This window comes from Gossypium arboreum, chromosome 10 (assembly GCF_025698485.1).
Source record: "Gossypium arboreum isolate Shixiya-1 chromosome 10, ASM2569848v2, whole genome shotgun sequence".
Lineage (NCBI taxonomy): Eukaryota > Viridiplantae > Streptophyta > Magnoliopsida > Malvales > Malvaceae > Gossypium > Gossypium arboreum.
Genome location: NC_069079.1, coordinates 103940788 through 103968294, shown reverse-complemented (window position 1 = coordinate 103968294; position 27507 = coordinate 103940788). Strand labels below are relative to the sequence as shown.

Sequence of the window (27507 nt, the reverse complement as noted above, 5' to 3'; positions counted from 1 at the left end):
ATAAATATGTTCATGAACATATCATTAAACATGTTCACGAACAATGTTAATAAATAATAAACAAACAATAAATAAATACACACATATATTGTTTAGATATAAAATAGTCAAATATAAATATTAATAATTATATTATAAATAAAAAATACAAACCAAAATAATTTTATTAATATATACTAATGGAACAATAAACTAGTTTTAAGATAATTTTATTAATATATACTAATAAAATTTTTATAAGAAAATATCATTAATAAATAAAAGAGTCAATAAACAAGCTTATTTATAAACATAAACAAACAGAATACACATTTGTTTGTATTCGTTGACATACAAATTTTATTCAATACTCATTTATTTAACTTAATAAACAAACATAAATAAATATTATACTAACGGTTCACAAACAGTTCATTGTGTTTATTTGCACCCTATTTTCAATATAATGTTTATTAATTAATTTTAAACTATATTATTTTTAAGTAATTTTCTTAATTAAAAATGGAATGAAATAAAATATTAATACTTTTAAAAATTAAATGTATAGTAATCAATAGTATAACAAATTAATAATACAAAAACAATAATGGGAAATTGGTTTGAAACCCGAAAGGATGTTTTAGCCAAAAGAAAAAGAAAATCTTTCTTTCTTCAATGTTTTGCTGGAACTGGGCTCAAATTTTTGGTATTTTTTATTAACTAGTGTTTCTTTTTTGTTTGTTTAGGCTATCTATTGATCTATTTCTCTTCTGAGTAGCTCTGGATTTCTCATGGTGATTTTGTTTTGTTTCAATTTGACAAATATCTTGTTTTATTGAGGTGAGATTGAATCGATTGGCTTTGATTTTAAAAGGGTTATCTGAAAAATGTTCAATTATCTGTCTGGTTTCTCTGAAAGTCGATGTAATTGTTTCAAGTTACCGCATTGCTTTAAGTTATGGTTTTTAAGTCACTTTTTTGGGGGTTTGTTGCATTTCTTGGTTTTTGTTAATTGAACCATGACTTATGTAATGTTGATGTTTTTAAGCTAATTATTCGGATCAAAATCTTTAATTTGGCAGATTCTGGCGGTTAGGGTTTGGTAATTAGGGACGACGTGGCTCAATGACAATGAGTGAGAGGAAGACAATCGACCTTGAACAAGGATGGGAGTTCATGCAAAATGGAATTACAAAGCTGAAGAATATTCTTGAAGGCTTACCTGAGCCGCAATTTAGCTCTGAGGATTATATGATGCTTTATACGTATCCAATTCAAAGTCGTACATTTAATTGTTTTTATCGTTTTTAAGGGAATAATGTTTATAATTGCAAACATTACCCTTTTCATATGTTTCAAGTGTTTTCATTTGTTGCCCCTCAACCCTTATTTTGTAGAACCATTTACAATATGTGTACCCAAAAGCCTCCTCACGACTACTCTCAACAGTTGTATGATAAGTATCGAGAATCTTTTGAAGAATACATCACTTCAACGGTGAGCAATTTTGACGTTCAAGTTGTTTACATTATGTTTCAACTTAGAATTGGTGGCAATTTTTTTTCTTTTTGTTTCTTTTGGTATCAAAATTTACTTCAAGGGGTTAATCTGTTGGAGTAAGCATAAGCTAGTTGAGAGATTTGTGTATCAGATAAGTCAAAGGCCTTAAATCTCCTTTGTTCTCTGTCTCATTTGTTTAAAAGGGATGATCACTTATGCATTTATTTCTATTTACTAGTGTAGCAAGTGCCTTGTCAACTCCTCGCCCCAACCCCACCCAAAATCCAGTTTTTCCTTTATCTTAATGAAACATATATGCTTGCTTTGGAGGCACATGAATCATACATGTATTAATTATAGTTGTATGATTTTAAGAAAAGACTTTAGTGGAAGCAAATTCATTTCAAAGGTATAATACATAGGCATTTGTATATATTCTTGTTCCTTGTTGAGCATTGTGGCGAACTTGCTATATATTTTCCTTTGATTCTTTAGTAATGTAATCCATAAAATCTCCTCCTTAGGTACTTCCATCTCTACGAGAAAAGCATGATGAGTTTATGTTGAGAGAGCTAGTGAAAAGGTGGGCTAATCATAAAGTAATGGTCAGGTGGCTTTCTCGGTTCTTCTACTATCTTGACCGCTACTTTATAGCCCGGAGGTCATTACCTCCCCTTAATGAAGTTGGACTCACATGTTTCCGTGAATTGGTACGTGTATATTGAATGTTGCCTGATACTCCATTGTATTATCTTGCATGTAGAGTGATTTTGGCATCTTTATGCTTTGTGGTTTTAGGTCTACCTAGAGCTAAATGCAAAAGTGAGGGATGCAGTAATTTCTCTTGTAAGTTTAGTTTTCTTTTTCAAATTCATTATGCACTTTCTTTTTTCTTCCAAATAGTGATAATAAACACCTTAATCTTAAACCAGATTGATCAAGAACGTGAGGGTGAGCAGATTGATCGAGCTTTGTTGAAGAATGTTTTGGATATTTTTGTGGAAATTGGGATGGGGCAAATGGATTATTATGAGAATGACTTTGAGGCCGCTATGCTGAAAGCTACGGCTGCCTATTATTCTAGGAAGGCTTCAAATTGGATTCTAGATGATTCTTGTCCGGATTATATGTTGAAAGTATGTGTACCATACAATTTTACGTTGCACTGTTTTTTCTGTCTACTCAAATGGTGTCTAAAAAAATCATTTTTTCTCATTTCAGGCAGAGGAGTGTTTAAAACGAGAGAAAGATAGGGTCTCGCATTACATGCATTCTAGTAGTGAACCAAAGTTACTTGAGGTTGGTAATTGCTTTTGTCATACAAACCCACCCTTGGCCTTGGAGATACTCTTATACTCAAGGTAAATGTTTTTCTAAAATGTTGTTTCTCACTATGTTCTTTATTTTTTTTTTGTCATTTATAGAAAGTTCAACATGAGTTGCTGGCTGTATGTGCAACCCGCCTGCTTGATAAAGAGCACTCTGGATGCCACGCGCTGCTCAGAGATGACAAGGTGCTTACTGCACAATAATTTATCTACTTGTTTTCCTAATTTGCAGTTAATCACCTTTCTCTTTTAACTCTTAGGTGGAGGATTTGTCAAGAATGTTTAGACTATTTTCTAAAATTCCTCGAGGTTTAGAACCAGTGTCAAGCATCTTCAAACAGGTTAGTCATTCATAGCTTGCCAACTGATTAATTTATTACTTAATTGTTTATATTTGAATTATGTTAACAGCCTGCTCAAGTATGACCATACCTTTTTTTTTTTTATTACTCTCACTTGGATGTTTGTTTATTCATCCCTTGCATATTTTTGCCCGTCTTTCACTGTGTAAAATAAAATATGGTATCATTTTCTACTTCAGCATGTTACTGCTGAAGGCACAGCTTTGGTCAAACATGCTGAGGATGCCGCTAGCAGCAAGAAGGTTTGTACTCTACTTGACATTGTCTTTTAGCTTATAGTATACAAAATATTTGAAGTTTCTTTTTGTGTTGGAATAAGAATTTAATATTGATATCTTTATCTCTAATGATATCCAAAATATCTTCTCGCTTAAATAGGCAGATAAAAAGGACATGGTTGGGATGCAAGAACAGGTAAAATATCTTTTTTGTGTGTTTTATTCTATGTCGCACTAGACTGTTTCAAGATATAAAGGTTGATTTTTGTTTTTGGTTTTCAGGTTTTTGTGAGGAAAGTGATTGAGCTTCATGACAAATACCTAGCATATGTGAATGATTGTTTTCAGAATCATACTCTCTTTCACAAGGTCCATAATAGATAGTGTTTTGAAGATAAGTTTTCAAGATAATTCCCATCTTGTTATGTTTTATGTTATCAATATTATCTACTTCCTTTAGGCTCTCAAGGAGGCTTTTGAAGTCTTTTGCAACAAGGGTGTTGCGGGAAGCTCAAGTGCAGAGCTACTTGCCACTTTTTGTGATAATATTCTCAAGAAAGGTGGAAGTGAGAAATTGAGTGATGAAGCAATTGAAGAAATGCTAGAAAAAGTTTGCCTTGCTCTCTACATTACTTCTTTCGACTCTTTATAAGTCTTGTTAAACTTGGACTTCATAATCTTATTGTTCTAAATTTTCAGGTTGTGAAGCTACTTGCTTATATTAGTGACAAGGACTTGTTTGCCGAATTCTATAGGTAGATGTTTTGCTTTATTTGAAGATTTTTAGCTCATAAATTTCTGCTCATTTTGTTTCCTTGAATTATTTTCGGTAGGAAAAAGCTTGCTCGAAGACTTCTTTTTGACAAGAGTGCGAATGATGACCACGAGAGAAGTATATTGACAAAGCTGAAACAGCAGTGTGGTGGCCAGTTCACTTCAAAGATGGAAGGAATGGTCTGTTGCCATTTACTTTTTAACTGAAAGTTTCTGTTCTTGTCTGCAAATGTTCTTAAATGTCTCAAATAGCTCTCTTTGGAAATTGCTTCTGTGTTCTTTAGGTCACAGATTTGACATTGGCAAGGGAAAACCAGACAAATTTTGAGGAGTACTTGAGCAATAATCCAAATGTAAATCCAGGGATCGACTTGACGGTAACTGTTTTAACAACTGGCTTCTGGCCAAGTTACAAGTCTTTTGATCTCAACCTTCCTGCTGAGATGGTACGCACATAGATGTTGCAAACAAGAGCCGTATTTCATTTATAACTTGCCAGTTTAAGTTAACTGAAGTCACTGACACCATTTTTCTTTCTTTTTTTTTCCATTCTTCCTTGAAAATCTCTTTAGGTCAAGTGTGTTGAAGTTTTTAGGGACTTCTATCAGACGAAAACCAAACATAGAAAACTTACTTGGATATATTCTTTGGGTACTTGTAACCTTATCGGGAAGTTTGAGCCAAAAACTATGGAGTTGATTGTTACAACATATCAGGTAATGTGGTCTAAAATATAATTTCTAGTCTCTTTTCTTGTTATTAAATAGCCAAATGGAGTTGCAGGACTTTTTTGGCTAATACCAAGCTTTCATGGTTTGTAGGCCTCTGCCTTACTGCTGTTCAATTCCTCGGATAGGCTCAGCTATTCAGAGATCATGACACAGTTGAATTTAACTGACGATGATGTAGTTAGACTTCTTCATTCGTTGTCATGTGCAAAGTATAAAATTCTTAACAAGGAACCGAGCATGAAAACCATCTCTTCCACTGATCATTTCGAGTTCAACTCCGAATTTACTGATAAAATGAGGAGGATCAAGGCACTTAACGAAAAACCCTTCTAATATCTGATTTTACTCTCCATTTGGTTAAATGATTTCTTCTGATGCATTTCTTTGTTCTTTGTTCAGATACCTCTTCCTCCTGTGGATGAGAAGAAGAAAGTAATTGAAGATGTTGATAAGGATAGACGGTATGCCATTGATGCTTCAATTGTGCGCATCATGAAGAGCAGGAAAGTTCTGGGTCACCAGCAGTTAGTTATGGAGTGTGTCGAGCAGTTAGGTCGCATGTTCAAGGTATTTATATGACTCGTTTCCTCTTGTATGGCATGTGCACCACACAAGGGTGTCTGCTAATTGTTTATTTCTTTACATGGCTGTGCTAAGTAAAACTTGAAATTTGCAGCCTGATTTCAAGGCAATTAAAAAGCGAATAGAGGACCTGATTACTCGAGATTATCTTGAGAGGGACAAGGAGAACCCCAACGTATTCAGGTACTTGGCATGATTTTGCCTAGTCATTATGCTGATGAAGTGGTGAATATTGCTTGGAGCAAATAGAGCTCAAAAGGACAGGATGTGATTGGTCAGTGGTGAAAGTGGCGTAAGCATAATGAGATGCCACCTAATGAGTGCTTGAGCAGGAGCTAAGATACTTGTACAGTAGGAGCCAGGTATGGCAAATTTCATTAACTTATGAAATCAACCCGGACAAATTGTGATTGATCTCATAATATGGTCCGGTGTGGCATGAGAAACCACAGGGTATCTGGTTTCTTATTACTGCAAAGATGACTTTGATGCTTGTTTGTTTTGCCCCATCAAAAGAAAGAAAAATGTGTAATTTTAGTTATATACTGAAAGCTCCATTATGATTTTAAGTTTGGGAAGTGTTGGGTGATGATCTGCTTGAATCCAACCACCATGTTATGCCCTTCTTATGTTGTTCCTTCATTGGTCTAAGCTAAGGGTGTAAAGAAAATGAGTAAAAGTTTGAGCATATTTATGTTGGACGTAAGCTCAGACTTGGTGTTTTGGAAATAGTGTTTAAAGTCTTATTTAACAATGCGTTTTATTATGAACAATCTTTTGTGGTAGGCTCACCACTTTTACACTTGTGAGAGTGCTCTACACATCAACGACCAAGCACTACAACCAGAGTACAATATGGACATAATATATATTAATAGAAGAATTATATAGTTCATTGGTCGAGTTTGATCTGGGCAATTTAACATAATAAAATATATAAATATGATACGAATAGTGAAAAAAAAAAAAAGAAGATTCCATCTAACTTACAAATAGATGGAACCTCGTGAATCTTGAAAATTACCTTCTTCCGAAATCTGAAATCATTGTAGGGAAACTAATGGGATATATGATTGCTGGTGTTGTCTCAACTTCAAGCTTTCTAAATCTACTATCTTTGTCCTAACTGGGGATACCTAGTAACTTATATTTTTCTTCCAGAGTTTGTTACATATTTGATGTATGAACACTGTAATTAACGTGGTTTTTAATTATTTAAGAAATGCATTTTAGCATTCATTAAGGTTGATGGTAGTGGATTGTCCACCGAAAATGACTTCACCATCGAGCCGTTCTTTTTCAACGTACCAAAATGGAACTTGTTTCTGTCCATTCTAAGCACGAGGGGTTTCAGGAAGTTGACTATTTCTAAGAGGTTCAATGTATTTGCTTCCAAATTCCATAATATACGTATCTTACTCCGACTCTGAGTAAAGGTGTTGGATATGAGTATAAATATGATAAAGATATGTGCAATATGACAATGAAAGGCAGTGTTTGAATATTAGAATATAAATTTTTGGTATTGGACTTTCCAAAATCTTTATTTGGGAATTAAAATATTTGAAATTCAACTAAATTCATTGTTTGCATAATTCAAATTTTTATTTAGATTTCAATTAATTTTAAGTTTTATAAACATTTTTTCCAAATTTTGACCCAAATTCAAATTAATTTTTCTTTTACCCAAATGATAGATTTCCAAATAATAAAGGACCAAAGACTGGAAACAAATTTTTGTTAATAAATATATTAAGAAAAAGGGGTAAATGGAAGCAAAATCAACGGTTCTTTTTATAGTTTTGTGTTACAAAGAATAAAGAAAATAATGAAAAACGAGCAAATGGCACCATGAAAGTCGCCAATATTGGCCCCGGGACCCTCTCCAATACATACTTGCCTTGTTAGCTTGAAACTTTAAAACTTTCTCCCGTTACCAGTGAAAATTAGTGCTTACTTTTTTCAGTCTTGTTTTTCTAAACCAATTTGTTTCTATAATCATGTCTTTCTTGACACCCTGCAAGTCTGCAACTTCTCCTATAAGTCCTCCAAAAAGCTTGCAATTTGGACGGGGCCCTACTGCTTATATCATTTTCCTCATTCTCTCTCCACTTCACAGACAAATTTTCTTTGAAAAGATTGTTTATTTCATCAGTTTGGCAAAAGGGGATTGTTGTTGAACATTATAATTAGTTTATATATGACTTTGTAGAAATCAGTATGCCCAGTGTTTGTAGTTTTGTTCAAGCATTTCTAGAATTAACTAAGATTCCATATATATATATATATATATATATATATAGGTGAATATGTAGATTTTGGTTGTGGGATGTTTTGGTGAACTATAATTTGGCTCAGGTTTCAATATTTACTTGATGAACTTTGTTCATGTCTTTCTGGTAGAGTTGGGTGAGTTTTTAAGGGCTCAAATTACAATATTTAAGTTAGTATAGGTTGAGAGAATATTCACTAAAAGTAAAAATTTTAATTAAGGATTCGATGTTTTCTTTTAATTCATTATTTGTTACGTAAAAAATAAGTACGACTATCATGAAGATATTTATATTAGGAGTCAATTGTATTTTTTATTTAAAAAAAGGAGAAAATTAATCACAGTAAAAATGAATGTAATTTTTAACTAAAGGATCAGTTTGTATTTTGGTCTAACATATAGTAATTAATTTTTCTATTATTTTATTAAAAGAGATAAAATGCAATTCAACTCTTAATATAGATAGTATTTTTACCCAAAAAAATAACTTAATTTTATGATAAAGTCATTTTTTTTCCCCTTTTTCCTTGTTTTCTTCAGAGTTCATAGCTTTAGCATGATTGTGATAAAGACATGTGAATTGCACCTCCTGTCATAAACCAGCTGTTCTTAACAAAATAATCCATGGTTAATTTCATTGGTGAAATATCAAAAGAAACCTTTTTATTTTCTCACTCAAAACTTTTTAGTTTGTAGAAAATGATGCTCAGTGCTTGCTTTCTTTTTCCTATTGGATGGGGGATTGATGGGAAATTGAGGCCATTTAACCAATTTGAACCAGGATTTCAGTATATCATGGAACCATTTTGTAACACAAAAGGAGGCCTCAGTCTGCAACAGTGGAAGAGATTACTGATATCAGGGCTCGAATTTCATCTCTTAAGGATGCTATGGCTAGATGAATGAATCAAGTCATATATTACGGTTCATGGAACTTTGTGGTTAGCCTTCACCAACATATTATTTTTAAGCATGCATACAAGCATCGTCAGCCTTTACCTCACATCATATGTCATATGAATATATGGAATTCTGCTTTGTGCTTTATTTTGGTGTTAGCAATTATGTCATTTCAGCTTAGAAGTCATCCATCACAACTTGCTTCCCTCACACCTATAGAAATAATATATATTATATGCACATTAAAATACATGCATATAAAAATCATTGAGCGTGGGCTCTCCTGTCTTTGCCACTAAGCAAAAAAGGGGTTCTCTTTTCCCTTGAACAATGGAACACCCATGGTATTTTGTCAGATTTTCTGTTTGATTCCTTCACTAATATGATTGCCATGTTTCTTTGCTTATTATGAATGTGATGAGAGAAACAGTAAAAAGTGGCATCTTTTTCCTGCTTTACTTATCAGGGCTAATCCGTAATTTTGACCCCAAACTATACACATTTTATTTTGTACTTAAACTTGTATTTCCTTAGCGGATTATTCTAATGGGCTTACACAATTAGATGTGACATGATTGATGAATACTGAGCTTAATACATTTGATTTACTTGTTTGATGACAATAAAGTTCGGGTATTTCTTTCCTTAGATACCAGGTCATTATTATTTTATCAATCAGCTTGCAGGTACTAATTTGAAAATGTTGTTTAGAGACAAAGCACACAATTTGACAAGAAAGCTTTACTAAACAAAGGTCCCACCAAGCTTCCATAAGCTGATATGCATTTGGGAAAACTTTGTTACAGAAGAAACAGCGCAGTCCACCATGACAGAAGCTCATTTCTTACAGTTAAATAGTACAAGAATAGTGATCTAGTGGGGGGGGGGGAGACCAAAGTGGAATCCTTGTTAATTCGAGGTCTTGGATTGGATCTTTGCGAAATCCAGGGTTCTTTTGCCTTGCAACTTGTTGGTTACGTAATGTTTACTGTACTCTCCATGATTGTATCTTCTGTATCTGCATGGATTCTTCTCATCCACCAGTTCTGCCATTGGACCAAGTTCTATTTCATAGCTTGGAGCATAGAAAGTGACGATTGAAAGGCGGTCTCTCTCTTTGTGAGTTACTGCTCTATGCTCCACACTCTTGTATTTTCCATTTGTAAGTACCTGTACAACAAGAAATTTCAGAACTGATATTGGAACATTGTTATTAACAGAGTGTTTATCCATAATGGTTCCGGGTTTCTTACTTCTAGAGTGTCACCGATGTTGATGACGAGTGCATTTGGAATAGGCTTAACAGGCACCCACGTTTGGCCCTTAAGGATTTGAAGACCAACTGAGCTATCTTTTCCCTGCTGCAACACTGTAAGGGCACTTCCATCTGAATGTGGACTAAGGCCTAAAACAAGGTCAGGTCTTGAACATGGAGGATAATAATTCATCCTTACTGCTTGCACAGCCACTCCGAACATTTCTTCAAAAACATCCCCTTTTAGTCCAAGGCTCACTGCTATATACTTCAGAAGTGTCTTGCAAAGTTTCCTCACTTCTCTTGAATAAATTTCTAATGCTTCTCTGAAAAACAAAAAAGAGAGTTACATCTGTATACTTCAAGGTTCATATTTAGTGTTATTTGTGATTACCTGAAGTTAACTGGTTTTGATGGCCAGAGTTTTGGGTTCCTTATACAAGGTGGCTCAACACCAAGAGCAAACATATTGCACCAATCCAACTTTTGGTTCTCTGAGAACACAAAAGCTTGACCATAGCCCTGAACTGTCCCTGGAGCCATTGGATACTTTTGTTTCTCCTGTAAAGGTAACATGAAGAAATCCTCGGCTACTTTTTCGATGTCTTCAACAACATTCAGATCAATCCCATGGTTCAGTACCTGAAATGCAATCAGTCATTAGCTTCCATACTTAAAACAAAATAAAGACAATCTGACTGTTTTAGTACCTGGAAAAATCCCCATTCTTCACAGGCAGTTTTGAGCTGCATAACTTCATCTTTGTCTGTTTTCATGAGCTTAGAAAGATCAATGATGGGAATGTCAAGAGATGATGATAGATTTGGAACAACTTTTGGCCTATCAGCCATGTCTCTGATAAATCTTTCAGGAACCGTGGCTGGTTTAGCTTTTCTTAGTTCTTGGACATCATCAATATGTCCAACTTTAATTGGTAAACTAGGCACTGGAGCCATGTTATAGAATTGAAAGACTGGTAAATATGTAACCAGGTTTACTTGGAAGTTCTCTCAGATGGAGCCTGTATTTATAGACGGAGAAAATCTGTAGTTTTGTACATTATTGTAGTGTTAATGTGAGTTGAGGGGCTAACAGTTGTGTGATGTCACTTTTGTTTTGTAGCCCTACGAACGAACTTGGTTACGCCCCCAGGTTGATGAACTTACAGATGGAGTAAATCAGCAGTTGTGCACATTGTATTGTTGCAGTGTTAATATGATTTGTGGAGCTAATAGTAGGCTGATTTTGTATTTTATTATAAAAATAATATATTTTTAAAAATTATGATTTTTTTCAGAAAAATATCTTATCACCATGGGTTCAGTGTTACATGTTAATTCAGTTTAATATTATTTTTTTAAAATTTAAAGTGTGACACATTGTTACATGCATAATAAATAGGCTATATGATATAGTGAGATTATTTTTTTAGAGAGAAAATCTACCAAATATTTTTGAATAATTTAAATATCATCATACATTGTTAAATAAATTTATACAGTAGTCATGATTTTGTAAGTGAAATGTTGGACTCATCGTACTAACAAATAGTTGAAAGAAGTGAAAATGAATTTTTTCTCCAAACATTTGAATCAAATTCGAATATTAAATTCATCATTATTGATCAAGCTTTATCTTAATATCACATTTGTAATTATACCAAACAAAAAATATTAGATTTTTCATTGCAATAATCATTGGAACTCCGCTAGAGTTGGCTTAGATTTCACCTTGGGTATATGAACCCACCTGGGTAAGCCCAAGGTTCAAAAGTTAGATATTGAAAATCTCAGTTACAAAACCCAAGTCTCCATCAATGCAAACGAAGCTTCAAATTTTCTTCGGATAAGATTGAGACCGACTCTTCTTATCTAAAAAAACTCAAACTCGAGCCACCACATGAACCATCAATGGTCCCTATCTCTACTTCATTTTCATTTTAAAATGTGGTCCTTACTTTCCCATTTTGTTAACAGTTCACCGTCTGTATTTTCTTTAAGAAAAGAAAAAAACAGGCGTGAATTGCAACAGTTTGATGTGAGAACTCGACACACCATTGGGTAGTCTAAATGGTCACTCTTGAATTGGCCTTTCCCAATCAAGTGACCTGCTTAAATGCTTTCATGTCTTTACATACATACATAGCATAACATGCATGCATGCGTGTTTCTGTGAATTTGTTTGATTGTAAGTTTGCATCAGATGATGAGTGAATGAAATGGAACATGTGAAGAAAAGGAAAAGAGTTAAAAAAAGGGAATGGAATCTAGTAGTGGGTAAATGGTACACTAAAATTGTGTATCATTGCAGTTTTTTTTTCAGACTTAGTGAGTGGCAGTAGTACCCGTAGGGGCCATCTTCATTTTGTGGTGAAGTTAACATGTCCCCTTTTCTGCAGACCAAATCTAGTGATATTTTTGTCAATTTGCCTTTGTTTATCCCCTCTTTTTTTAGTTTTTTATTTTGGTATCTTTTGATCATCCTAACTTAACCTTTTAGGCACTAATACATTAGTTTTTAGTATAATTTTTTTGTAACATTTTTTAACTCTACGTTATTCGGATTTAAGTCTGAGTGTCTAAATTTATAGAGGACATTCATATTCGAATATGTGCCCAACATGAATATTTCAAAAACAATGATTTAACTTACACTTGTTATTGAAACTTCCTGCATGTTGTTGATCCACATTAACTTTGCAACAGGGGTTTGAATGTATCAGTGGCCTTTTATTTATCTTCTTGACTCCATTAAGAACTTGAGAAATTCTAAATCGATTGTAAAGTTTAATTAAACTTATACATGACAAGACTTTGAGTAAATGCACCATGGAGTTATTTGTACTAGAAATCGATTTGTATTTTGTTGTCTTCACTCAAAAAATGGACAAATTAGTTTTTATTAAAAATTAACTTTTATAAGTTGTCATGTTATTTTATTAAGACTAGTTTTTAACAAAAAATTGAGAACTTTTTACTAGAAAATATCAATTAATTCTTTAATTTAGCTTAATATAAATTAATTTAATCATTTTTAAATAAAAAATTTAATTTAACTTTTTAATATAGAAGTCTTAGTATTAAGACTTCAAATTTTAAAGTAACTAAATTGAACTCGTATAAGATAAATAAGGTAGTGGAGCCCACAAACTGAGTCTCTTATCCACAAATTCAAGCATTAGAATTGAGAAACTTTGAAAAAGTAGAGAAATCTCTTTTTGAGAAGAGGTGAAAGTGGAGGTAGACTAGGGTTTATCAAAATCTAAAGGTGGATCCTATGCCCATAAGGAGTACTTATGAAAGGTACTAAATTCAGCGCCAATGAACTAAAAAAAAAAGCCTTTTTCCAAACAAGATTTATTGTTCCTCCTTTTTCTTCTTTAGTGCAAATTACTCTCCTTTTTCCCTTTAGTAAAAAAATTAAAATTGCAATTTTAAAATATGATGAACAACTGAATTCAAATTTAAACATGTTAAATATGATGGAGTTTATAAATTAAATTTTTTAAAAATTTTGAAAAAAATGAATAGTGGATTAATAAATCATTTATATTATTTTAATGGGAATTTAGAGCACCAAGGAAGCCCATGATTATATATAGCAAATTAGGGTGGACCAAATCTTTCTATCTTTTCCTTTGTTTTTTTAAATCCTAATGGTTAGTTTGTTTGCTTTCTTTGTTGGACAAAATTATGATGCTTTTCTTTTTCAAAATTTTGCCTTTCCTCACACTTCCGTCATACATGAAAATTTCTATACAAAGCTTATTGTCCACCTCAAAAGACTGACTTGTCAAATCTTTTAGTAATTTTGAAAAAATATTTCAAAACTATTTAATTTTAATAATTTTCCGAAAACATTACAAGATTATAACAAATTCAATAATTTTAATTAGTCAAAATTTCCGAAAACATTACAAGATTATAACAAATTCAATAATTTTAATTAGTCCACACTAGAACTCCTTATCTCATATATATATATATATATATATATCCATTTCACCAACATGTAAAATTTGCAAATTGGTTGTAAGGGTTTAACTTAATTATCTAAAATGTCATATCATTTACATCCAAATAAGTAGTTTATAGTTAGATAAATCTATCGTGCAGTCTCTTATATGTTAGATTAAAGAGTAATTTTTTTTTTTAAATTCATTCATTTCTACTGTTAAAAATTTGCCCTTATACGTCGACACGAGGTATACGTGCCAATTTTTAATAGTGTAAATGAATAAAATTTTTAATAGAATAGACCACTTTGCTCTTTAATATAATGCTAATGATTAATTTCTTCAATTTTGAATAGAAAAACAAATATAAGACTTTCATAATACAAGACTTTCATAATACTTTTTACTTTTATCATCCATATATTTTCATGTTAGTGTTTGATCTTTTAATTCTATATTTGTTTTATTTTTATACTTTTTTCCTAAATATATTATTTGTATATGAATTTTAATATGTTAATAAACTATATTTTTCTATATAGATTTTGATATACTTTTATATTTACATTACTCTTTTATGTTGTGATAATAGAATGTCAATAAGGGCAATATATCACAAAAAAAAATAGAATATCTGATTTTACGTGAAACCCTTTTCGGAAAAAATTATGGGCGAAGAAAATAAAATTTACTATGTCAAATTCAAATGGTTCAAGAAGAGATGTCTATTTATAAGTTTGTAAAACTATATTCTAATTAAAATCAAATAGAAATAATGCAATAAGGTTAAAACACATTATTTTAACCAAGATCAAATAGAGGTAGTATACTTCTATACGGATTTCATTTGTGCAACTTGTACCATAATATTTATTTTAACAAGAATTTAAGTCAATATCTTTAATATATGTCATTATTTATTTATTTTTATTCACGTCAAGTAATCTTTTATAGATAACTAAAGAAAGATGGTTCGTCGTGAGAGACACTTCTCTCTATTAGTAAAAGTGTTCTGAAAAATAAGTAAGTTAATGTTTAAATATTTAAAAGATCAACAAAATAGTCCCTCTATTAAAATTTTCTTCCGGATATGCTTGGTCATAGAATTTTAATATGTTTTTTAAATTAAATGATGCAGAAATTAATGTTGATTAAAATTTAACATATATTTTATACATTTCCCTTACCCATGTATCTTTTCTTTTTTAACATTTCCTCCAAACACAAAGCATCTTTCTTCAAAATCAAAATCCAAGAAAGGAAATCAGTAAAATTTGTTCTTTTCTGGGAAAAAGAAAAGAGTAACTTACATTACTGAATTGTAGTTAAAAGTCCAGCCTTTTGAAAAAGAGAAAGTTAAGTAGATGAAGGAATGCAGAAAAAGAAGCCATTTTCGGCTGAAGGTTGGGAGGTTATACAAAAAGCTGTTTTGCATACAAATAATACACCAATTCTTGTCCTTATGGCGATTGATGCATATTTCAATTCATGAGTAGAGCTTTGTCTTCTCTTTTCCACCTTTTTCACTTCCCTATGATGATACTTGTATATCGTTCATAAATACAGGGGATAAATGGATTTTCTTCGCTACATTTTCATCCAATTTCACACGGTGGGTTTTCTTTAAACTTAATAAATGGGTGTTCTTCTAGGGTGACAAGTTCCTGGTAGAAGTGCCATCATTTTAGAGATTTAGAGAAAATGTTAAAAGACAAAAATGGGTAAATATATTTTGAGAAAATATTTGGTGGTCAAGTAAAATTAGAGTGATAATAAATATATGATAAAAATAAGACAATAATTTTTGAACTTTGTATGTGAAGTTATAAAAAAACATGTTAATATATCAAATATTAATACATAAAATAATTGTTTACCCTAATCAACATTAATTTCCACATTATTTAATTAAAACAATTTAAAATTCCAAGCTAGAACGTAAAGGGCAGAAGTTAATCATTTTTAATGGAGGGAATATTTTGTTCATATTCAAAATGTAGGACTAGTTTTTTCATTTTATTTTTCCGCTAGCATCAAAATTCAAACCCAGATACAATATAAAAACTACCAAGGTACTTTCACCCTCTACTGGAAAATTTCATAAAAGGGTTACATTTCTATTCTGGTCTTAATCCAAGATTAATAACTTACTTTTTAAAAAAGAATAAAAATTTGTGAGGAAATTGATTGAATCTGATTAACAAAGTGGATGGAACATAAAATGCAGCTCACAGTTTTTCAGGCTAGAATGAAGCTAACTAGAGTTTACAAGGAACTTGCCTGCATTCCCAATAAATAAATATAATAATATGGAATTGCATAAAATGAATGAAGAGATTGCTTGTTAAAGTTGTATTGAAAGTAAAATGAAAGTTCCAAAATGAAAAGAATGATCATTTTCCATTCCAAAATTGTGAAGAGAACATCGAGGCATTAATGCATAAAAAGAAAAGTGTCATCAGGCAGTATTCAACCCTCCCCAAAAATGGTTGCCTAAAAATGATTAACAATATCTCTATGTATATTCCTTTTCCTCAGGCCCCAAAATAAAATGGAGCAAAAAAATTAGATACTATATGGAAGTGATATCTTACATAGAACTCCAAATCTCTTTCCCAATAAGGCTAGAATTTCATCCTCTTTTTTTTTTTTTGCCAACCCACAATACCTAAGGTTGAGCCTCCTTAAAAAAATGTCAAGAAGAAGGTGAAAAATAAGAAATATACATTACCAAAATTTGCAGATTAGTCTCACTTTGTACACATGTACAGAGAGGCAACATGCTGTTGGTGACCCGACATCTTTGCGTGTTTCCAATTGCAGGTCTAAGCAAGCATCTTTTTCCCCCTTTCTTCTCCAAACCGAAAAAGACACTGTATATATACACGAGTAACTTAATCTCTAGCACCAACTAAACCGGAACGAGTAATGGCCTCCATAGCCTGCTGAACCAAGCATATAAGTCCCTCCACATCCTGGAAGCTGAAATCAATCACCTTTCTAACAGAAATAATACACTCTGTATTTTGTGTTTCTTCCAGTGATGCAGTTGCAGCTGTAAAAGCATTCTGGGACTTTCTTGAAGCCTCCATAGCAAAGCTTACATCCTGTGTCTGCAAAACAGAAAATATGCACACATTTACCCACTTGAACCACCTTATTTTCTTAACATAGACGTCCAGAGACATGGTATTCTTATCAACTACTGCATGATGTCTAGCATTATTTTCAATAAAGATTCTCCGCAGATGTCAGGTCCTAAATTAATTTTCTCAAAAATTTTCAGTACAGGCAAATCCTCAAGATATCCATCGTAAATCAGAATGAAACATTTACCAAGGAAAACAGATAAGCCTATAAAGTCAACAAGAAGTTCAAACTGCAGATATCATCAACCAATTGAACAGTCAAGAAAAACAAGCTTCTCAATTCCCTCTCTTAACCATCCAAGGACTCTTCAAGCGGTCATAAAGTTTGGTTTCCAACAGCAGCTTGGGAAAGAACCTAGATTACCTTGAACACAAGTCGGATAATGCAAATTGTACTGCAGGGCCAGTGACTAGGTATTTACTCATTAGCCTTTTGGATACTTCAGAGTATCATTTTCATTCCACCAAAATCACATATATCCAAATCCAACTACCTCATAACAACTTTAGGGATGTCTGACCATAATAGTTGGTGTTCATCTACCTAGGAACACTCTTGGAGTAAAGCCTATTTTATAAAAACATATAAAATCACTGCCTGATAAAAACATACGATTTCTGAAGTGAATAATCAGTGATCACTGCCTAATAATAAATAAATATACAAAAGCGAGAGAGGAAAAAAATGGCAGTCAGTCTGAATCAACTTACAAAGTCAAGCAGCCGGACAAAACTTGGGCGGTTTCTAGCAACAATGACATGGGTCCCACCATGTGAAACTAAACCCTTGGCTAATGGAGCCTTTTCCACTGATTGTTGATTATTTAAGTTATCAACATCTGATGCAGAAGATGATGGAGATTCACCTGAAAGAAGCCATCCCAGAAAAAGAAAAACTAAGGTTGCATCTTAACCAAACAAAAAGCATCTGTTACAATAAATATTTTATGCTGGATCCATTAAAGCATGATATGCAACAAGAGTTGGGGCTCCAGCCCATCCAGGAAATATCCAGACGTGGCAGCTTCAATGGAACCTAAACCAGCCACATGCACTGCAGATTGCAATTAAATATATAACCAAAGCCCTGGTGCTCCTCCACCCAGAGAGAGAAAGAGAACCACCTTCATGCTGTAGTTTGATGTCCTTAAGTTATATAATTAGGTAAATTCTCTAATTGAACCAGCCAAGGAACTAGATATGACATTCTCTGGAACATGATCACAGCACTTATTGCATATGATTAGAACTAAAAAAGTAGACATTACCAAATAGAACTGTCTCAAGATACGTGCAATCAATCACAGAAAAACAAACCTGGCTTACCTTGAGGAACCATCTGTAGAGTTGCTTGTAACTCATTCCGGTCTCGACTGCTAGTAGACTGTTTACAGTAAACTATCCTCATGTATGCTACCTCCATGCATTTATAGGCCAAAGCAGCAGCAGCCATTTCTCTACGCCTTTCATATTCGAGGGCACACATCCTGTGAACTTGAGAAGCTCAGCATTGTGCAAGATATTGAAATCTATAAAAAATCTATTGCAGTTCAAGAAACAATAGTTTCCTGAAACTTTGAAAACATTTACATACTCGCAAAGTTTAGTGGCAGTGTTATACACTTGCATTTGGTTCAGGTCGCAATGTCTACCACTCTCGCTATTGCTTGTCTCTAGATGGGCAGCAACGCCAAGATACTTGAGAGCAGCTTTAAAGTAAATCTCATTGCTTTCAAAAGCAAAACCAGAACTCTGAAAGAAGACATTGAAATGGTAGCAATAACAGTTAAAAACATTTTCAAATAACTTCTACAAAGAGGCATATTTATGTCGGAACAAATCTGAAAAGAAACCTTAAGACGATCAGCATAGTTTCTAAGCTTTTCAGCATCATTCAGGGCATCATTTGCCGTCTGATTGGAGGAATTTACTCTCACTGGACTGTGAGCCACACGCAAATCAGGTATATGCTTCCCCAAACTGTGGTTAGATCCATTCTTGGTGCCAGCTTTTCCAGGCAGCTTTATAGCCTTAGACAAATCAACATTGTCAGAACCATTAACTGGAAACCCATCAGAAACAACTCCTTGTTCGGCTTCTGGTGCTGTTAGATGGCCTGCTATTTCTTTCTGACTTTCATTTTCACAATGCATGGATGATTTTGAAATTCCATTTCTTGTCTCTACTTGCCTTGTTTGACCATCACAATCCTGAATCACATTTTTCTGAGGGGCAGTCTTCCCCTTTGTGCTGCATGCAGCAGCAGCAGTTTTTGCATCAACTTCATGCTTTTTATTTGATTGGGCTTCCATTCTATTGTCACTTGACCACTGACCGGAAGGATCCCTCCTTCCAACATTGTTCTTCCCATCCTTGCTAGGTTTTGGCAGATTGAGTTTACAATCAGCAGTTGTTTCTTGAAGACATGCATGACCCTCAGGGTCGACATCTGATTGATACTTCATGTTCTTTCTAGAACACAAATCTTCCTGTCGATCAGCTGGATCATAAACCTTCATTTTATCTGCAGCAGAACTTCTTCCGTTATTCTTTGTCTGTGAAATGTAACCCTTATCAGATTTCTGAGGAAGCACAACCTGGCACTCTTTGTTCACTCTATCCTCACCATGGGGCCATTCTAGAGCATTCAGCCCATTTTCTGAAAAATGAGTATCACCATTGTGCAAATGGCTTTTCCCCAATCTAGAAGAAGGTTTAGTTTTAATGCTGATTTTGCTAATGGAATCTCTATCCTGACAACCCACGGTAGAAATTTTATGTGATTTAGGATTAAAATCACCTGATACTCTCTCTTTCATTTCTGAAACAGACTGAGCAAGCTCAACAGTACCTTCTCTATCCCAAGATCGAGAATTGCCACTTGGGGGAATGCCAGTATTTGCAGCAGCAGCATACCCTGAACCTTCCCCCTTGGTTGATGCAAGCTTTTCCGGATATGAGGTCCTCATGGGAGATGAAGAAACTGACTCAACTGGTGAACCCCTTGCTTCTTCAAAGTTCACTCTTGTTTTATGAGAACCAGAAACCTTAGAAGAGCTAGAGGTTGCTGCCTTCAAATTTTGCCCAGTTTCAGAATCCCTTCTCAATAAATCAAGGCCATCCAACGTTTTCTTAGAAGACTTTTTCTTGTGTTTTCTAAGTTGCTGGTTCCTATCAATGCTCCTGACTTCATTAGCACTACCAATCAAATGATCCATGCTTTTCCTGTACATCATACCATCAACATCATTTCTATGGGGCTGCTCCCCCTCAATCTTTGAAACTCGTGATTTCTTTCCATTCCTAAACCCACTCTCACTACTTTCTTCCTTAATATATAACTCATTCCCATTTTCACTGTCCTCCCGGTCCTCCAATTTTCTTTTCTTCACAAAAGCCTTTTCATCACATTTTTTCATGTCTAGTGACACACCATCTGATGAGACCTGAGTTTGATCCACAAGTTTTCTAACAGAAACTACTGATCTTTCTTTCAAATCATGCTTTAGATCCCCAGAATTAGTGCACTCATTATACTTTTGCATACTTCTTCCATTTGCTTGAGTTGGCAAGCCAGTGCTTGAATTAAGGCCCACCGTTCTGACATCCAAGTTAGCACTCTGATGTTTATCAGTCGTGTATACAATTTCTGTTTTGACTTTCTTTGAACTTCCATTCACATATAGACCAGACTCCCTCTTGTTTTTCATCTTTGCTTGCTTGGTCACTCCTACAATCAAACAATTTCCCAAAACATAAACAAAAAAAGGGTTTCTCAATATAAAAGTTTGACAGATAGTTTAGGCTCCCAAGTGGACTAAATACCTGCAGCTGGATACTTTTCTTTTTGCTGGAAGCTGGATTTCTTTGTGAGATTTGATTCGATAGGGACCTGGGTCACGTTCTTTAAGCTCCTACTTTTCAAAGATTCCTGCCGTTGGTTCTTTTTAGAGTTTGACATCTGACTCAGGCCACTGCTTCCTGCTTTGCACAGTTCCTTCTGGCCATGGTTCTTCTTGCCTTGAATAGATGACACCTGAGAATTGAAACTAGAGTTTTTCTGATCAAGATGCTGTAGATGAGCTGAAGTGATCAATGGCATGGTTCCATTTGCATGATTTTCTGGATTACTTTGATTCTCAGCTACTGGAACCTGGTACAATGCTCTGAGAGCTTTTGTTGTCTCCTCCTCACTGATGTCACACCTGTTCATTCCAGGCCTATACAACAATTTCGACAATAAAAATTAGCAAAAGAAAAATATACAAGCATATGTTCACAGTTCACAACATAGACAATGTACCTATGCATGCACCCATTATTCACCAGGTTTTTCTATTTATTTGCATGTCAAGAAGCATCAGATGCACTAGCAGATAAATGCATATGGCTTGTACTCAAACAAAGGAAAAGCATATGCTACAAAAACATTATTTGACACTCATCTAAGGAACTTACAGCCAATTAAGCATGCTACACAGCCACTTCTCAGGGAGTTGTTCCGGTCTAGTATCAAAAGGCAAAAGTCGCCAATTGTGACAACGATCACACTGAACCCAGTTTTCTTCTATGAATACAGAAGCAGTTGTTGCCAATGCTGTTGTCTGAGAGGCAAGTGTCTGGTCAGAAAGGTGAGGAACCACACCTGGAGCATCCACTCCCAACAGCTGGTTATCAACTGTTCCACCACTAAATATTTCTTTTGACTTGTCCAAATAACCATTGTGCCCCCTCTCAAAATCTGTAGTAGGACCAGCATCTTTTGGTCTATTGTGAAAAGGCCTCATTGATGGATCCATTTTGTCACGTTTTTGTTTGAAATTGGTGTCCAATGCATCTCTATGATTATCTTGGACCTTATTAATATCCTTCTGCAACTTCAACCTATTCATATTACTTTTACCTGAAGAAAAACTCTGACTAGAACTGGTTGTATCTTTAGGTGTTCCGCTCACATCGAGCCTTAAACTATCCTTCATTGAATCAGCAATTTGTCCAGCATTATTGCTACCTTTTGACTTCTTCTTGCCCACAAACAATGTGTTTTCCATCTCAGATGGAATATTTGTTTCTTTCTGTACAGGAAATGTAGCTTCCTGACCAACCTTTGTTTTTGAATCTTCCTTACACTTTAAAGGGGCAGTATTTTGGTAGCATTTACTCCCAACATTATCCCCAAGGTCAACTGAAGCATTCTTACTGGTATCTACTACACTCTGTTCCCAAACCTTTTCAACTGAACTACGCTGTATATCCTTCTTTTTCTTCTTGCCACTAGCTCTACTCCTTCCGGATATTGACTCCAAAGAATCCTTCTTTGATGAGTCAGATGAAAATATTCCACCTCTTGATCCATCCTGATTAGCCTCTGCAGAAAGATCACATACCCTAGGCATGGATTCCACAGAGTCAGCAACATTAACTGAATTAGATAGAGCTGTGTGTTTCAAATCATGGGACAACAACTCCTTCCCTCCTGCAATCTCATTTTGCAACTTATTTTTTATGAGCAACTTCTTATCATTCTCAACATTCATGCGGTTCCCTTGCTTTGACTCCACCACCTTTTTGCTTTTCCCAATTAAAAATTTTGTTTTCTTCTCCCTGAGTTGTTTTCCATTACCCAAAATGGACTCATCTATTAACCCAGAAGAATTTTCTGGACATGCCTTAAGCAAGGGGATAGATTTACTCTCTCTAGAAGGACCTTCCTTCTCCTTTCTTAACAAGCATAGCAGGCTTTCATGAAGAGGAGATATGAGTACACCACCAGGGACATGATAGGAAGTCATAACCTGTATAAAGGCATAAAATATCAACACATCCTTCTTAGTTCATAGGCAGACATTGAAAACAACCAAGAGAACCTCTACCTGAAGAATTTTGGTGGGTGATTCATTTGTGGTTCCTTGCGAGCCAGTTACCGTTCCTCCACTTTCCTCAGGACTGTTTCCCAATGACGAAGATGGAGAATCATCAAGCCCAAGACCACTATAGATTGCAGAGTTCTTTTGAACTTTGTTATCAGATCCCACTTTAATTCGGACCTTTAGGGTCTTCTGGTCAGTAGGAATCTCTGCTCTGTTAAAACTATCATCCTTTAAGGCAGGCTTCTCAGCAACATGATTAAAAGACAAATGTAAGTCATGTTTAGCTGCAATACTGCCACTAGGGCAGGTAGCATTTCCAGGTCTCCCAGATGGGGGTGCATTTGGAGGAGCTTTCAAATTCTGGAATGCACCCTGTATGGTAACAGAATCCACGGCACTCAAGTAAACTAGGATTTCAGAAGCTGTCTAGGCAACAGCTAAGTACATTATCTTCCAAAGAAATGACCAAAATATATAAAGGATATTGTTCATATACCTCCATGGATAAATTGTTTGTAGACCTTGGTGTGCTGGAGTTTCCCTGTGGTGTCTTTGGACATGATAATCTTGTCGGAGACCGTTCATAGGTAGGCAAAAATGAGCCATACCCACCAAATTTTGCCCCTGTTTAAATATTTTAGTCCAGCTCGTCATCTTCAAACATTAAGCTTGCAATAAGATTTGAAGTTCGTAAAAACCATGACCACTTACCCAAGTTTTCTGCAGAAACACCGCCTTCAAAATCTTTCTGAAAATGTCCCAAAATGTTTTTGATCTTTTCATCCTTTAAGAAATGAATTCCCACATTACTAATGGAATTGCACAGAGAATGTTCAAAATGTATGTTAAAGCTGATATATTGACCAGTATTATTATCATCTCGAAGTCCATTCTTTTCAGGAGCTCAATAATAACACGCAAAACTAATTATACCTTAATATTGCAAATATGAAATAGACCAAATAAATTAAGAGAACTGATAAAGTTTATCACATTGTGCATTCAAACCAACACTATCATCAACATAAAAAATTCTAAATGTTGAATAAGTTTCAAAGATCATCCAGGCAAAGAAGCTTCTATCATGCACCAAATTATAGCTGAGAAACAGGACAATATTTAAATACTATCACATTGCATCACCAACTATAAAAGTGAACAAAGACACAAAATGGGGCTTTAATACATACTCTTCTTGTTGTTCTATTATATTCCTAGTGATGAAAACAAACCTACCTAAACTAAGCATTTATCTAAGTATATCAAAATAACAATTTTTTCTACAGAGTTCACTAAGAAGCAAATAACTTCATCCTCGCACATCCAACTTCAACACTTCAGTGAATCGATGATCATACACCACAAACTTAAAGCCTTCTAGGGTTCTAATTCATCTAAGCCACAGCTTGTTCTAGTTAGTAATTAGTTAATTTACACTTTCAGTCTAATAACCCCAAAATTAAACATAATTAGCCACTCCTTGCAACAAAGCTCAATAGAACTGCATTGCCTACAAAGAGGCATAAATGCTTAATCAAACTCAGGATTCAGAATAATTCCTATAATAATAATAAAAAACCCAAATTGCATAAACTAAAGCATATTCCCAAGTTTTAGACATAAAAAGGATGTAAAATCTATAGAATTTTCCTTAAAAAATATATAAAAAAAATTAAACCCTTACAAGGTAGGAGAAAGCGGTATCAGGGTTAATGTCGTCGTCGTCATCTCTGTGATAGCAAGCTTCTCCTTCTTCAGGCTCAGAATTTTCATCCATCTCCAAACCCGCCCTCCAAAAACCCTAATCCTAACCTACCAAAAAACCTTGGCCCCTCACCCCTCCAATTCCCCACCTTCCCGGAAATCCAACATCACCAAAATTTTAAAAATAAAAATAAATCCGATAAAAAATATATTCTAAAAACCACCAAAACCCACAACGAAAATCTCCCAAAACCGACTTGGATCCTACCAAATTAAGGGGGAAAACAAAGTAAATAAACAAGGTTTTTTAATCAATCAATTTGATAAAATTTGTCTATTAATATTTCAATTTTTTTTTCTATTTTTTTTATTAAACTCACTATCAGAGATATTGATGATCAAATGATGGGGGTTGAAATCGATCGACGAGTGCCGCCGACTCCGGATTGACTCGTTCCGTGTCGCGGTGCCGAGTTGGTTTTTTTGGGGTTCCAGAAATTTGTTCACACTTTCCTCTGAAACAAAATTGCAGAAACAAAGAGCTGTTGTGGTTCTTGTGGGTCTTTTTATTTGGGTTTCTTTTATTTATTTATATATATGTATATTTTTTCTATTATGTCCTTTATTTCCTTTTCTTCTATATATATATATTTATATATATATATATATATATATATATATATATTCAGATGATAGTGAATTTATCTAATTCTACAAAAATAAATAAATATTTAGCCCAAACAGAATGTAACAAAGTAAATAAATTATTTCGTTGATGAACTTGTGGGCAAAGATCTTGGTGGATCGGGCCGGATGAAGTACCATCAACTTCCTAAAATGTTTCGTCTCAATTAGACTTTGTTCGGCCTAACTTAAAATCTTCTTTGCATAAAAATATTAAACCCAAAATTAGTTACACCTCTCTAAACACGTGATAAATTTATTTTATATATTATGTAATTTATTGATACGAATATTATAAATACTAGATGTCATTATGGGTTGTCCGAGTCGTAACCATATTTCAGGCCTATCTGATAGGTTCGAGTACAAAAAATGGGTTTAAAATTTTGTTCAAACTCAGCCCGAATAATAAAGCTAAAACCCGAGCTCAACCCGACCCACCCATATTAATTTTTTTATATAAAAATTTAAAAATCTAATACATCAATTACACTAAAAATATTAAAATAAATGTTTCCAAACAAATTTAAAATATATTAAAATATATATTTATACTTAAATAATACTAAAATATATGTAACTTAATAAGCAAATACATCTAAAATATTAGCAAAATAAGAGTTATACAATATCTAAATAATAAAAATAAAAATAGTAATATAATATTAAAATGACAGCAAAACAATGGAAAAACACATCAATTTTTTTTTTGCAAATTCGGGTCGCGTTGGGCTCGGGCAAAAAAAGCTTACTCGAGGCCTGACCCATTTGCTAAACGAGTCTTTTTTTTTGCCCAAGCCCATTTTTCAAGCCCTATATTTTTACCTAAACCGTTCCACTTTTCGAGCGAGCCTTCAGGTTGAGTCAGGTGACCCAACCCATGATTAGTTCTAATATATAGTATAAAATAATGTAAATATTAAAAATATGGGTAAAAGTATCATAGAGGCCCCTATACTAGAATTCAAATTGCATTTTGTCCTTTTTACTAAAAAATAGACAAATTAGTCTATGTATATTATATTAAAAAGAAATTTGGTCTTTTCAATTAAAATTTTTATCTATTTGTACTGATAAAAATTGATATGACTGATGGAATAACTAAACAATAATACGTGGCGTGCTATGATTACCTCATGTTCACTTATAGGGACCAATTATTAATAATAGAAATGGATGAAATTTTTAACAAATGAACAAGTTTGCTCTTTAATCTAATGTACAATGATTAATTTTCGTATTTTTTAAGTAGAGGAGCAAAATGCAATCTAACTCTTAGTATAAAGGTCTTTATGATACTTTTTACCCAAAAATATGTTGAGTTTATTATATTTAAAATTTTAAAAATGAAAAATATATAACGATAATGTAAATTTGCATATATAGTTACTACGTATTAAATAAAAATAATATATTTTTGAAAATTTAATTTAACCAGTGGTGGTACTCATTTATAAATATGAACAAATTTATATAAAATTTGATGTCAATATTTTGAGTCTAGTCAGACTTGAATAAATATGCATGAAATATGACTCGGCCATGGATACTTTTAGTCTGAATCGGATTTGACTCAAATTGTTAACCTATTTTATATATTTAAAATTAAATTATTTTCCATTAATTAGTGAATTCAAATTTGCTCGAGAGTTTAGGTTAGAAATAGTAAAGATGTGTTAAATAGTTATTAATGCAAACCATGATGCATGTCAAGAGTTTTGTTTCAATTTGTGTGGAACACCCAAGTCTACTTTCTATTTCGCTATAAATTTCAATTCCTATCGCTTATCGTTTGAAATATAGTGCATCATCAACAAGAAAAAGGAAAAACTCATATTCCAAATCTATTTAATATAACTCTCACCTGGGTTAATTATTTTTTAATTAAATACTTCAATTTTAAATAACCTTTTCAAAAAAAAGTAATTAAGTTCTACATTGTTTTTGCATTCAATTAGGTACTTAAACTTTTAAAATATATCAAAATACCCTCAAACTTTTTCAAAGAAAGTAATTAAACTCCTGCTTTTATTAAAAATTTAAAATATATAAAATATTAAAATCAATAAAAAGCTATAAATATTATTAATTTTAATAAAATTCAAATATTAAAATTAGAAAATGATATAAAATTTATAAAATTTATAAAATATATAGAAATATAAAAATTATTAAATTTTATAAAGTCATAAGAAAATTATACAAAATGTAAATAAATATAAATTTCAGTAAAAAAATTATAAA

General features: G+C 33.3%; 3 protein-coding genes across 4 annotated transcripts; 1 reads left to right on the top strand and 2 right to left on the bottom strand.

Moving 5' to 3' along the window:
- Window positions 1-517: 517 nt before the first annotated feature.
- On the top strand, window positions 518-6247 carry LOC108489532 (cullin-1-like). 2 transcript variants are annotated; one of them, XM_053019991.1, is made up of 21 exons: window positions 518-685; window positions 758-819; window positions 1062-1244; window positions 1377-1476; window positions 2004-2189; window positions 2278-2325; window positions 2412-2615; window positions 2701-2778; window positions 2904-2993; window positions 3068-3148; window positions 3349-3411; window positions 3548-3583; window positions 3670-3756; window positions 3848-3997; window positions 4087-4142; window positions 4221-4341; window positions 4446-4607; window positions 4734-4877; window positions 4983-5201; window positions 5292-5459; window positions 5569-6247. In XM_053019991.1, the coding sequence occupies exons 3-21, from the start codon at window positions 1105-1107 to the stop codon at window positions 5668-5670; spliced, it is 2235 nt and encodes a 744-aa protein (XP_052875951.1). In that variant the 5' UTR covers window positions 518-685; window positions 758-819; window positions 1062-1104; the 3' UTR covers window positions 5671-6247. The 2 variants fall into 2 exon arrangements, with proteins under 2 accessions (XP_052875951.1, XP_052875952.1); XM_053019992.1 differs by lacking the exon at window positions 758-819.
- Window positions 6248-9282: 3035 nt separating this feature from the next.
- LOC108487279 (protein SRG1) lies at window positions 9283-11088 on the bottom strand. Its single transcript, XM_017791579.2, has 4 exons — window positions 10612-11088; window positions 10296-10543; window positions 9900-10227; window positions 9283-9816 (listed from the first exon to the last, which is right to left on the bottom strand). The coding sequence occupies exons 1-4, from the start codon at window positions 10855-10857 to the stop codon at window positions 9556-9558; spliced, it is 1083 nt and encodes a 360-aa protein (XP_017647068.1). The 5' UTR covers window positions 10858-11088; the 3' UTR covers window positions 9283-9555.
- A 5149-nt stretch (window positions 11089-16237) lies between these two features.
- LOC108489352 (cysteine-tryptophan domain-containing zinc finger protein 7-like) lies at window positions 16238-25197 on the bottom strand. Its single transcript, XM_053019983.1, has 12 exons — window positions 24960-25197; window positions 24560-24843; window positions 23587-23659; window positions 23372-23499; window positions 22879-23247; window positions 21464-22800; window positions 20831-21225; window positions 18859-20735; window positions 18600-18757; window positions 18332-18492; window positions 17717-17871; window positions 16238-16969 (listed from the first exon to the last, which is right to left on the bottom strand). The coding sequence occupies exons 2-12, from the start codon at window positions 24650-24652 to the stop codon at window positions 16751-16753; spliced, it is 4965 nt and encodes a 1654-aa protein (XP_052875943.1). The 5' UTR covers window positions 24653-24843; window positions 24960-25197; the 3' UTR covers window positions 16238-16750.
- Window positions 25198-27507: the final 2310 nt, after the last annotated feature.

Coding starts and splice junctions, on each gene's coding strand:
- LOC108489532 (XM_053019992.1), top strand. CDS start 1,105: ATGACAATGAGTGAGAGGAAGACAATCGACCTTGAACAAGGATGGGAG. Junction 3,412..3,547: donor ATGCCGCTAGCAGCAAGAAG/GTTTGTACTCTA, acceptor TCGCTTAAATAG/GCAGATAAAAAGGACATGGT. Junction 4,878..4,982: donor TGATTGTTACAACATATCAG/GTAATGTGGTCT, acceptor CATGGTTTGTAG/GCCTCTGCCTTACTGCTGTT.
- LOC108487279 (XM_017791579.2), bottom strand. CDS start 10,857: ATGGCTCCAGTGCCTAGTTTACCAATTAAAGTTGGACATATTGATGAT. Junction 10,544..10,611: donor AAGAATGGGGATTTTTCCAG/GTACTAAAACAG, acceptor ATTGCATTTCAG/GTACTGAACCATGGGATTGA. Junction 10,228..10,295: donor TCAAAACCAGTTAACTTCAG/GTAATCACAAAT, acceptor TTTGTTTTTCAG/AGAAGCATTAGAAATTTATT.
- LOC108489352 (XM_053019983.1), bottom strand. CDS start 24,652: ATGGATGAAAATTCTGAGCCTGAAGAAGGAGAAGCTTGCTATCACAGA. Junction 18,493..18,599: donor ACTGCCACTAAACTTTGCGA/GTATGTAAATGT, acceptor TCAAGTTCACAG/GATGTGTGCCCTCGAATATG. Junction 16,970..17,716: donor TTGTCCGGCTGCTTGACTTT/GTAAGTTGATTC, acceptor TCTGTTTTGCAG/ACACAGGATGTAAGCTTTGC.